The sequence below is a fragment of the Tympanuchus pallidicinctus genome, unplaced genomic scaffold, assembly GCF_026119805.1.
Source record: "Tympanuchus pallidicinctus isolate F22 unplaced genomic scaffold, pur_lepc_1.0 scaffold16, whole genome shotgun sequence".
In the NCBI taxonomy this organism is placed as follows: Eukaryota; Metazoa; Chordata; class Aves; order Galliformes; family Phasianidae; genus Tympanuchus; species Tympanuchus pallidicinctus.
The window spans coordinates 15,255,958-15,268,094 of record NW_026294679.1 but is presented as its reverse complement, the minus strand read 5'-3'; the positions used below and the strand labels follow the sequence as shown (position 1 = coordinate 15,268,094).

The window sequence follows — 12,137 nt, the reverse complement described above, 5'->3', positions numbered from 1 at the left end:
GTATCATAACTTTTTTGCAAAATCCTGAGAGACTCTTAAATACTGAAGCAATGTATCTACCTGATTCTTCTTGTTCATCAATATCTTGAGGATCTGAACCACTTCTGTTTCGATATTCCTTGCAGCTTTTTGCCTTCCGAGTTGCCATTTCATCATCAGTAGCCTCTCCACTTTCACCCTAGAAATGAAGTGAGCATTGTAATAAACATTCCAAAACCACTGCTTTTTCATTCTTTATCAGTGCAATCTGTAACAAAATCATGAGATAAATCAGCTATTCCTTATGAAATAACTTTTGTATGGCCAGCAACTGTGCTGTCCGTGAAACTTTCCAAGTAGAAAAGGGACAGCTTTAACGTGATGGATACATAATGAGTGGGGGAACATCAGAAATTACTTCAGTTTGACATCACACAGAGGATGACAAAGATTGCACCTCTCTATATTGGTGAAGCTGGTTCTACACTATTCCACTGTGACACAGGAGATTTAGAGAGGATGGATCTTGTCATCTGGATCTCCCCCACCTGCCCAGTAACCATGTAGTCAGCATTGAGCTGCTAGTCCCTGAGTTCTCCCTTTCCTAGCTATTGCTGAAATCCTTGCCCGAAGAAAAAGAAAGGGCATTGTTTCTGTGAGCCATGTAAGATTATCTTACCCCATGTTAATGTGAAGCAGAAGATTTGTGGTGATATTTTTAGCAACATGAAAACAAAAAGGAGCAAAGAAACTGACTACGGCCTCCAGACATCACCCTGATGGTTACTTTCGTTCTCAAGAATATTTTATCCCTAAATTGAAGTAGCACCTAAAGTTCTTAATGACATTATGTCCTTGTCTGCTAGCGCTCACGTGTCCTTAGAAATGAAATTTAAACATCAGGAAAAAAACCCACCAAATTAACAGAAAACAACAAACCAAAACATACCAAACCAGCAATAAGCTGTTTTAAAGTTCTCAACTAACTTTCTCCTGGTTCAGAGTACAGCTAGCTACACAGAAAATGTAGGAAGGAAACAAGTCAGCCAGATAAGTAACAAAATACATGAATACCCTCATGAGTACTTTCTTCTTCTTCTTAGCTGCATTTATTCCCAGAGTGTTGTTTCTCTGCACACTAGGTTTCTCAGTGCTTTTGGTCAGAGTTCCTGTGCTTGTGTTCCTTGTGCTCCATCGTCTGCCTCCAAACAGTTCGACAGCCTGAGCCAAGGTTGGGCCTTCAAACCTTCCATCCTCCTACAAAAATTCTCAGCATTAACAAAATCAGGAGAATAACTGCCGAAGAACAGACACATTTTCTTAAGTTATAATAAAGATATCTCTCGGGAACCAATGAAAAGCAAAATATTAAGAGCACACGATTTTTAGTTACTGCATGAATGCAATAGGGCTATTTTCTTCACCATCTCATATTTTTGGCCCTAAATCTCAGCACTCATTTTTGGGGAACCATTTTCATGTACAGTCATTGCTTTCTCTTTAAGAAAACATTTATTCCCAAACTGCAAATATATGAAGAACTTAACAATAAAAAAGGTTAAACTTAAAAAGTATCTAAAATATGCACCACTTGATGAGACATTATGTGGAGAACCAGATCATTTTCACTCAAACCATGTTACTAAGTTGGAGGTCTGGTGTTCACATTTAACTTCAGTTTACTTATAATAGAAACTAATCACTCAACAATACATTGATGACATTGAACTTTCATCATAGAAAATCACAGCATCTTTTACCTGGTAGAGGCTGACATACTGTTTCCGTAGCCACTGTAATCTCTGATCAGGAAATCTCCTCATTTTTCTTACAGCTTTAGTCAATTCCAGCAGTCCATCATAGAGCATTCTGGCAGTATATTTTGGAGCAACAAAGTGCAGCAACTTATTATCAGTAGTCTGAAGTCCGTAAAGTAGTGTTATACCATTTTCTTCAAGGGACATATTACAAAGTTTATTTTGAACACACACAGTGTGCATATCAATGCCAGAATGTCCCATATACACAGCCTTGGCTGAAAACAAATCCAGAAAACCTTCCATCAGTCCATTTATTCCGGTATTGCCAAGGAACTGGTATTTGCCCAGCTCAGCAGCATTACCCTGGACACTCAGTTTTGCTTTTGCATTTGCTGGGCAAACTGTTGTGGGTTTCGTCCAAGTCAAAGTACTATTGTCAGGCTGAAGCTGAAGAAAGCAACGTGCTGAAAGATGTGTCTCCTGGTCATAATGGATGACAGTTGCACCTTGCAGCATGAACTGGTGGACATCAGCTCTGATGGACAATACGTACCAGGGAATGAGTTCTATGCCATGGCAGAAAGCCTTTTGTTGCTCTTCTGCTGAACTTGTGTCCCAGTCCTTCAACTGCTCAAATATATCACTTTCAGAATCTGAAAGATCTCCAATTATAAATCTGTATGCGAACAAAGATGAGGAATTTAGTTTAGTTCTGTTTAATACACCCATTTTCTACCTAGTGAAACACATGATTTATGTGCTGCCTTATGATACTACCTTTTTTTTTTTCTGCTGCAGTTTAAATTAACAATACAGGAACTTACAGTAGTTTTTGCAGTATTATAATTTAAGTTATGGCAATTTGGAATTTATAGATGTTACTACAATTAATTAAAACTCTGATAGCAATATAATTATGTTCTCTTTGAATTTTCCAAGGATTATATTCATTATCATAGAATCAATTGTAGAATGGCTTGGGCTGGAAGGGACCTTATAAACAACTTCACTTTGTATCTTGAAGTTAAGTGATTCCAGTTTCTAAGCCCATAGCACAATGGAAATACCGATTATTGTATGAGGAAGCTGGTAACAATATCTAGGGGACTGAAGACAGGACTTTCAAACCTTCTTCTGCTATTCTTTTTGTGTACAGACTTGTTTGTGGTTAACACTTGTAAAATAGGGCTTAAAATACATCAATTTCTCAAAAAAATGCAGCAAGAATGTTATCGACTACTTCCTGCCAGCTCAGCGCAGAACACAATTCACACTAAGACTTCTTGCAAGTCAGGCACCCATCTCACTGAGTTAAACCCCACATGGAACCTTCAGGTCTTCCTCAAAATTTCCTCTTCCTGGAGTAGTAATTCATTTAATTTTTCCCTTATTCCAGACATCAATTCTAATGGTGATGGTGAAGAGATAGACAAACGATGGCAGAATAATTTCATCAGCCTTAATTGCAACTGAAGTTTCTTAAGAAATCTGCTGTAAAATAAAGGTCATGCCATATATCTGAGCTGCTATAAACTGATGTTAAAATTGCTGAGTCTTGCCACACTGCATACATTATTTAGCTGGATTACTCATCGTTCAGCTTTTTAAATTAAAACAACCACTAAAATATTTATCTTCCTCGTGCCTTCAAAATAACCAAACAAGTCTCTAGAAAGACCCCAGAAAATATATTCTGAGAGTAGATATGCAAGGCTGGAGAAGAGGAGACAGAAATAGCAGAGTTTTGTTCATGCCTTATTTCATGTGTGACAGCACAGCCATGCTGTAGATTAAAACGCACAAACAGCAACCAGGTAAGCCAAGCACATGCACAAGGCATATCCAGAAACAGCCTCTGGCATTAGCTGGCAAAAGCAATATAGCCATTAACTATTGGGAACAAACTTACAGAACTTGGTTTGAACCAGAAGCTTTCTTTACACGTACTGCACTAAGATGCAAGAAAATGACAAGAAAGGATACAGGAAATGTTAAAACAGATTGCAGTTTTAAAGGAGGAAATTGTAAGGGAAAGGGGAAAAAAAAAAGTGAGGTTTTTCAGTTTTATTCATTCTGAAGGTATTTACTGTAATTAAGAAAGCTTGAAGGGTAGAGGAGATCAGTTCAACAACATTAAGACAAAGTTTAGAGAATAGGTCGTTTGATTAACATTTCTATAAAGATTGGATTTCCACATTTATATTTTTCCTACCAGCTGTTATTTCTTTGAGAACTGTCAAAGATGACGGACAGAATTTTAATTGTGGCATTTACTTGGCATGGTCAGCACCCTAGGGTGACTGGACACATTGCTGACTAGAGCGACACTCAGTCTATTTGGGAAAATAACAGCTTCACTCAGTGCCCCCTGATTTTATAAGATGCCCCTCATTTTCTGCAAATCAAACCAACATATCCAGCTCTGGGATACAGCAGGCATGTGTTTCACAATATTAATTCAAATCAACAAAATGCAAACTAATTACAAAATTTTAATTACATAATACTGCATAACAGATATGGCTTAGGTCTCAAAAGAAAGGCTTTTAGCTGTTTACAGCATTAAAAATGAATCAAATATTTCAGCCTCCATACAACAGGGACAACAGCACAGAGCCCTTCTGCCTTTCTGCAGCAGTTCTTTCCTGTGTCCCAGCCAGCTCTCAATGGCCAGCAAAACATAGCTGGATAATGAGGAACTGAGGTAAATTAACACTTCCACGTGTACTTTTTTACAAGTCATTAGAATGTTAAAATTAGCATTTTACAGCACCAGAAGCACAGACAGCAATGATCAGACACCTGAATCAGGAAACAATTTTATTTACTTCTTTACTGTTTTGTTCATTTCAGTGTTGGACTCAACTTCTTTGCATTTAATTTCTACTTTAATTAGAATAGAACTTAGCAGTTCCATTTAAACATAAAGCATAAATAACTAATTAAAAAAACTGATTTCATAAAGACGTAACAAAAAAAACTCATTTTTCCCCATATTGTTCTTCTACATTTAAATTCTGCTTTGTGTATTCAAGTGAAAGGTTGATTTCATTAGCTCATTCTTTCTTCGAATGGAGACCTGCAAGTTGAATTCAAACTGTATTAATTAAGAAAAATAATTCCTGAAGGAAAATGTTTAAAGTGAAATAAGAGATAACAAATGTACAGAGAAGTGGGACTGCCTTTCCTGGCATAATCTACTGCGCCACTGCCCAGAAGGAAGTAAAGCCAGATGTGAATAATTCCATTAGAAACCATTCTTGCAGGAAATAATTATTATTTATTTGAAATGAGATTTACAATTGCATGTTAATGAAATAAATGCATTTAAACAGGAAGAAGGTAGCTCCTTCTCAGGCAGTCACTTATTAGATTCTGTGTGTAATAGCTGAAATAAGTTGGATACTTCAGAACATACTGATATCTCTGATAGACATTATCAATATAATAATTCAAGTGGGGACATAAGTATGTTTTTTATATAATCCGGGTTGTGTCATTTATATGATGGGATAAGGGATAATGGTTTCAACAAAAAGAGAGGAGATTTATATTGGATATAAGGAAGAAGTTTTCTACAGTAAGCATGGTCAGGCACTGGCACAGACTGCACAGAGAGGCAGTAGAGACATCCAAGGTCAGGTTGGATGGGGCTCTGAGCACCTGATGGAACTGTAGATGTCCCTGTTCATTGCAGGTGAGTTGGACTCACAGCACAGTTCTTTTCTTGCTTGTCTAACAGTTACCTCATTTGAAGCTGACGCATCAGGATCTATGTGGGCTACAATTTCACTAAAGCAACGCTCAAGATCAAGTCATGTCTTAAACTTCCCATTTAGTATATTTTTTGCTGCTGAAAAGTAAAGACTATACTGCGTGTTCAGTCAAAATTGGGAAGTTTTTGAACACTGTGCTCTTGGAGCACAATCAAGAAAACATGTAGGCAAAATAGCAGGACTAAATCAAACTGAAAATTCACAATGCAAAATGATTACAAATGTCTTCTGGACATAATTTAAAAGCCTCAAGTGAACATGTCCTTAAAAGAAGTGGTCTTATGAACAATAATAAATAACCTCTATTTTGAAAAGGGCACAACGCTGCCCTGGTGTGCAGAATATAATGTTCTGAGCTCTGATAACAGATATGTCCTGGTGCTATTCCGGGCACCACAGATCAAAATTGTAATCATAACCGTGGATTTTTAAAGCTCTGTGTGTAAGATGAAAAGGATTTACCCTTATCATGAGAGGAAGTAATTACATCATGAGTGAAAATATAACTATACGGAGAGATCTCATGCATTTGAACATCAAATACTTAGCATAATTCCTGGAGGAATAAGTTTTGAATTGGAAGACAGTAAATAAAAGAGAAGAGGTTAAAAGTTGCCTCTGATCCTGTAAGTGAGGTTTGGTAAAAGGAAACAAAAAACTAAAACTAAAACTGTGAAATATACAGATGAAGATAGAAAACAAAACATGAGACCTACTGGTAACGGTTTCTGTCCTTCAAGGAGTTTTTTCTCGAATTGCTTTCTTCACTGAGATTATCTTCCCCCTCCTCAGATTCCAAACTGCGATTACAGCTCCGAATAGTTTGAAATATACTGTTTGCTGTGGATTCTTTTTCTGGATTATTTAAGCCATCTTGGCCTACCCGTTGCAAGAAATTATCTTGTCCACTGTAATCTGAAACAAACTAAAGACATCTAATAGGTTAATATTGTAACAGGAGTAATGGAACACTGTGTCATTTATGTCTTGTTGGAGAAATTCTTAGAAGAATTAAGAATATTTAGTACATATGTTTGCCATTAGCTTACCTAAACAGACAAAAACACTGCATAAACCAAGTAGCACAAATTTCAATAGTCCTATAGACTTTTTAAAAGTCCCAGTTTTCATGGAACAGGGACATATTTTCAAAACAAAGTGAAAAAAAAGGAATTGTTTTATTTCGTAAAGGAAAAGGTTGGTCCATTGATCTTCTGAGTTCTTCCTTTAAGGAACTGAAAACCTTTCAGTTCCCAAAAAGCTATGCAGAAGATCAGAAAATTTAGGAGAAGACAGCTGCATGTTTAAGTATTTACATACTTCCTTTACCGAAGTAAACGTTTTTTTTGCTTTGGTATAGACAATAACTGCTCAGTACTCCTATGCTGAACTATTTATTAACAGCAAAATCTATGTTACTACAGTTACTGTAGGAATTAAATTGAGGTTCATGTAACTGAACTATGGATAACAGTCTGGTTTATAGAACTCTAATTAGATGAAACTTTCACATAAAACAACAGATGATAAAATAATGCACTGGATGGCTAAGAACACAGCCTCTTAGAACAGCAATCCTATTTACCTCTAACGTCTCATCCTGGGAATTATACTGTGGGCAGAGTCTGATGAGGCTTGATGCTCCATCCAAAATTTCACAAAGCTCTTTTAAAAATACACCACAGAAAGGAACTACTTTACAGCCTGGAATATTGAGTGCCCGGTTGACCACTTTCCTGTACTCGGATGAGGACTCATGTTGTGCCATAGCATCTTTCAGACTCCGCATGGTTTCAATGTCAGACTGGTCCATAAATTGCCACATTTTTAAAACTTTTCTTGACCTAGTGAAAAAAAAGACAACAATTATTAAAAATAAATAAATAAACCAATTTGCAGAGAATTCCAACACCTCCAGCATGTATGGAATAGAAATTATGGGAATATGAAAATTACTATTATTATTATTTCTCAGAAATTAATGAATCACATTCAGGTCATTATTCTTAACAAAAACTCTGGCTCGCGGACTGTTTCATCTCTTTGAATTACCAAACCAGAAAAGTAACAAGGACAAACAAGCAGTATGATTTACACAAGGCTGCAGTAATTTTTAGGAACTTAATAAAAGCTCAGGTACCCATGAAATGCAAGCAGGATTCCCCACATTTTCATTTTGTCATTGCCTTAAAGTCAAAAAGGTATAAGAAAAAATAAGAAAAACGGTATGAAGATAAACCAGATGGTTTACTACAAATTCATTCATCAGTAAATAACCCATATAGTTAGCAAATGAAAAGAAACAACAATGAAACAAAAAATTTGAAATATTTTACATTGATTTATTCCCATTACACTCTAACTCTGTCATGGAAATAAATCAAGGCTGTCTTCCAGCTCTCAAGCACCAGTGCCACTCTGCAGACCAAGCTTTGAATTCAAACAGAAATGACTCCTGGTGAGAAGGACAGCTGGCATTGCTAAGCCCACTCACCCTTCTGAGCTGCACATCTGGGCAAAGGTATGGCCTTTCTATGCCCCCTGCCTTCAGACACACCAAAAGGGTTGTAGAACTGCTAGCAGCTCAACATCCTCATCCCCACTTTCCGTCCCTGTCTTGGGTGCACTGCTAATTGGGCACCAGCCTTGCCTTTACTTGTTGCCTTCCCTTCTGCTGTGCAGATGCATTACAGATAAAACTAAGGCCTTAATTTGTTTGCATTTTCCCTCACAACTTTCATTGCTAGGGGACTTATATGGATGCATTCTGCTGAAAAAAACTCCCTTTGTCCACAAGCATTTAATATGTATTTTATATATCAAAAATGTAAGTAATTAGCTCAGTAAGAATCCTCACTAAACCACAAAGAGCAACAAAACAACACACGAAAGCTTTGCTACACCAACACAAAATACAGGTAGGGTCAGGGCTAACTGATAGGAAATCTGATCTTAACTCTTCCTCGTCCAGTCTGATTTGCTGCTCTCTGAAGTGCAAATCTGGGTCAAGGTAGCACCTCACCACCGCACCTGTTATTCTGCAGAAATGACTGCAACCCCACACTCTGTTTTCCTTCTGGATACACTACAGGACTGGCTACATAGGATAATTACAGCACAAGATTCCAGCATTAGCCAGGATAAATAAACTTGAAGGGTTTAACAAGACAGTTTTAGCTGTTTGTTGTTTGTGTGTGTATTTTGTTGGTTTTCTTTTAAAGTTTTGGTCTGACTCTATTAGAAAACTACCATGATTATATTTCACTTGTCTTCTGGATACTCCAAATCCCAAGTTACATTTTAGATTTTAGACAAAGCATAGCTAATTTGCCATCTTTCTTTACATTTTAAAAACTGCTTAAAAATGTATGCTTTCTAATGTAGAAAATGAAAATGAAGAAAAATGAAAATGAAGAAAAATGAAAATGACAATGAAGAAAATGGTTTTTAGCATGTTCAATTTTTTCAAAAAAGGATTTTTAGCAAGTAAGAGGGCAAGATGATGTGATTTAGCCACAGATTTCTGTTTATGCCTTTGTCCAAAGACATCTGCTTGACGGAAGCTGCAGTGTCATCTATCACTGAGAAGTCATTTACAAAGAGTTGCCCATACCTTAGTCCTGCCAAAAATTCCATTACAGCATTGTAGTTGCCCATATTCCAGCAGCATTTTGCCACATGTACTAAATATGAGAAGACTTCTCGTTTCTCCTCCATTGAACCTGCAGTCAGGATCAGCCAGGTAACCCACGAGCTCACCTTGTGAAATAAGACATACAGTACAGTCAGTCAAAGCAATGTCACTTGGAGCATCTGTGCATTTACTTGTTTTCCTTCTGCAAGGAGGGTATCAGTGAAAATGCTATGCACGTACCTGTGGCCCAATCCCATGCATTACATCCATTGCAAACACACACACAGATATGCTCACATTCCAGCAGTTAAATCTTAACTACCATAATACTTAATAAATACTACATAATACTTAAATAAAAAACTGTTGCATGGCAGTGTAAGGTATTACAGATATGCATCCAGGCCACAGAAGAAAATGGGCAGCTTAAGTTATTGACAATTTCTAATGCTGTCAGAGAGATCTGCAGTGCAAATCCTCATTAGCACAGCTTACAAATCTCAGTCTCACGCTGAGATAGGTATAGGAGATATATAGGTATAGAATAGGTACAGGTATAGCATAGGTATAGGAGATAGGCAAGGTATCCCCTTGTTCTTACAGCAAGGACAGTGAATTTTGATAAATTGTCATTATTGTTTTCATGCATTGGCAAGATTATAAATGCAGTAAAATTATAAAAAAAACACCCTTTCCAAGTGTGACCACAATACCAGTCTCTGCTCAGTGATTATTTCATGCCAGAATCAGCAATTAATTTGGTACAAAATTCTATTTGTATTAAAAAAACGTCAAGCCTTCCTTTTACCAGTGAGCATTTTCCTTCTAGCTTATGTTCCCATAATAGCTATAAAAGGTAGCTATATTTCAGGTAGAAATTGAATTCAAATGAACTGCCCCTTTTCACAGTATAATTCCCCAGGGCTTCATCTTTGTCATTATGTAAACACTTAGAAAGCAATAAACATGATTTGTTCACCGACACTGAGTTTCATTCTTTAGTCTCAAAGGATTCAGAGTGTTTACAGGCAACACTGGTGTGAGGAGAAGCTTATAACAACCAGAAAATTTTAGTCTTCATGAGGCATAGATCATTTTATTTTAAAAAATCAAGCAAAAGAAATAAAAAGAAAACTCTTCAGTACAAATTAAAAAAACCCTAACAATATAAAGCTCCTCCAGTTATACAATGGTCTCAGCCTCTAACTCCTCAGGAAGAACAGACAAAGAATATGAGAAATGAGAAAGTTGCTTGTTCATCTTCCTGACACCCTAACCAACAGAGAACAACAAATGAGAACAGTGCAAATAAGAAAACAAGCCACAGCTCCAATACATGCAAAGCACAGAGGCAGAAAAAGGAATCAAAATTTTAAGACTGAATTCCTGAAGAAATGAGGTTATAAAGTCATTCTGTCTCTCCTCCCTTGAGGACATCTCAGGAGTGTGCAGCACAGGGTTGTGATGGGATGAAAGGATCAGGGAACAACGGAGTCGTCCTGCAAGTTTTCTATGTGACCTAACCCTCACCAAACAACGTGGTTATGGAAGGTAAGAGCTAGAAGAAACTTGCTCCTTGCTTAGCAATAATCAAAAGAAAAATGGTTAGCTTCAGTTTCCGTATGTTTTTAGAACTCGCATACAATAGCAAAGGCTTAGGAGCAGATACCCAGTAGATAGCTTTCAGAACAGGCAGAACAAGCAGGAGAGATCCATGTTGTAAATGCAGATCTCTCTGACAGACCTTCCCCAACTGCAGCCTTTATACAGGCTGCCACTGCAGAGGCCGCAACACAAAGAAACAACACAGCTGCGCACTCAAATTTCACTGATGTATCTGAAGCGCTCAGCTGGTGATTCCTAAACTGTAAAACTAAATCAGCTAAGAAGTGTATTCCTGAGGAGCATAAAGGTATAGAAGAAATACAGAAAATGAACTTTATGAACTTTATGACATGGGGCTCGGATGAGGGCATGCACAGAATGAAATGCAATTAAGTAAATACAAAAAAATACATAAATCAGAAATTATGAAACAAAACAGTTAAATATGTGATTCAAGGTTGGCATAGACTTGTGTGTGTATGCTGGAATAAAATTAAATATTAGTTTTGGATATTATTCTCATTTTCCAGAAATGGCTCTGTTAGAGAATACAAATGCTAAACATGCAAAAACATACAAAAAGATTAATAACATTTGTTTGGTATGAAATACTAAATGTGGTAATGACAGATTGATTAATACGTGTTTAAATATTTTAAAGAATAATATAATTTTAAGCAGATCTGTTTTTATCTAAGGTAGGCAACACATGCAATAGTAAGGAGAGAACAGTATCAAAGGTGATAAAGAATGTCTAAAAATGCATTTGAACGTAGACTCCCTAACAAGAAATCTTGAAACTAGGACAGTTACTTGCTGAAAATGTATTTAATAAAGAGTTTAGGACTGCTATAAACAGTTATGATGAACTTTTACAAACACTGTAAAAGCAAACACAAATGATGAAGGTTAGCACAAACAAGCCTTTGTGGCAAAATAAGGGTGCAAAAGGCAGTAAGTAGTCTCCCTTGAAGTTTATGTTCACCGCTTCTGCAGGACAAGAATAGATTCACAGGAAGAGCAGAAAACAGAAAGTATTTCACTAAAGAAGATGGAAAAATAAAGTGTCTGAATGTCTACACAACAAAACAGGATGGGCAAAGGAAGATATAAAGACCTGGGCAGAAACAAGTTGCAGAACAAAGCACCTAAAGATAGAATCCACTGCTGCCAAACAGAGAACATGCCTGCTTCAGAAACTTCACTATGTGCATATTTGCTGGAGATTAGAAAAAGAGTGACAAGCAGACTGTGAGGCGTCAGTCAGACACAGATAACAGAAACTTTCATTCATGCTCTTTTACATATTGACGACCTCAGGAGTATAACAGAGCTGTCCCTCTCCATATGCTACAGGCTGCTTCTCTTTTCCATATGGCTTTT

At 36.9% G+C, this 12,137-nt stretch overlaps 1 protein-coding gene across 7 annotated transcripts in view; it reads right to left on the bottom strand.

Annotated features, from left to right (window-relative positions):
• The window catches only part of PLCE1 (phospholipase C epsilon 1), a 149,645-nt gene that overhangs the window by 33,173 nt on the left and 104,335 nt on the right, over positions 1 to 12,137 (bottom strand). For 5 of the 7 annotated variants that reach the window (XM_052677947.1, XM_052677949.1, XM_052677950.1 and 2 more), the window contains 7 exons: positions 9,129 to 9,274; positions 7,101 to 7,359; positions 6,232 to 6,440; positions 3,649 to 3,690; positions 1,740 to 2,415; positions 1,054 to 1,236; positions 61 to 178 (listed from right to left, as the gene is read on the bottom strand). In XM_052677947.1, coding sequence (XP_052533907.1) covers positions 61 to 178; positions 1,054 to 1,236; positions 1,740 to 2,415; positions 3,649 to 3,690; positions 6,232 to 6,440; positions 7,101 to 7,359; positions 9,129 to 9,274 — 1,633 coding nt within the window. The remainder of the gene's footprint in view (positions 1 to 60; positions 179 to 1,053; positions 1,237 to 1,739; positions 2,416 to 3,648; positions 3,691 to 6,231; positions 6,441 to 7,100; positions 7,360 to 9,128; positions 9,275 to 12,137) is intronic. The other 2 variants (XM_052677951.1, XM_052677952.1) reach the window with 1 other exon arrangement.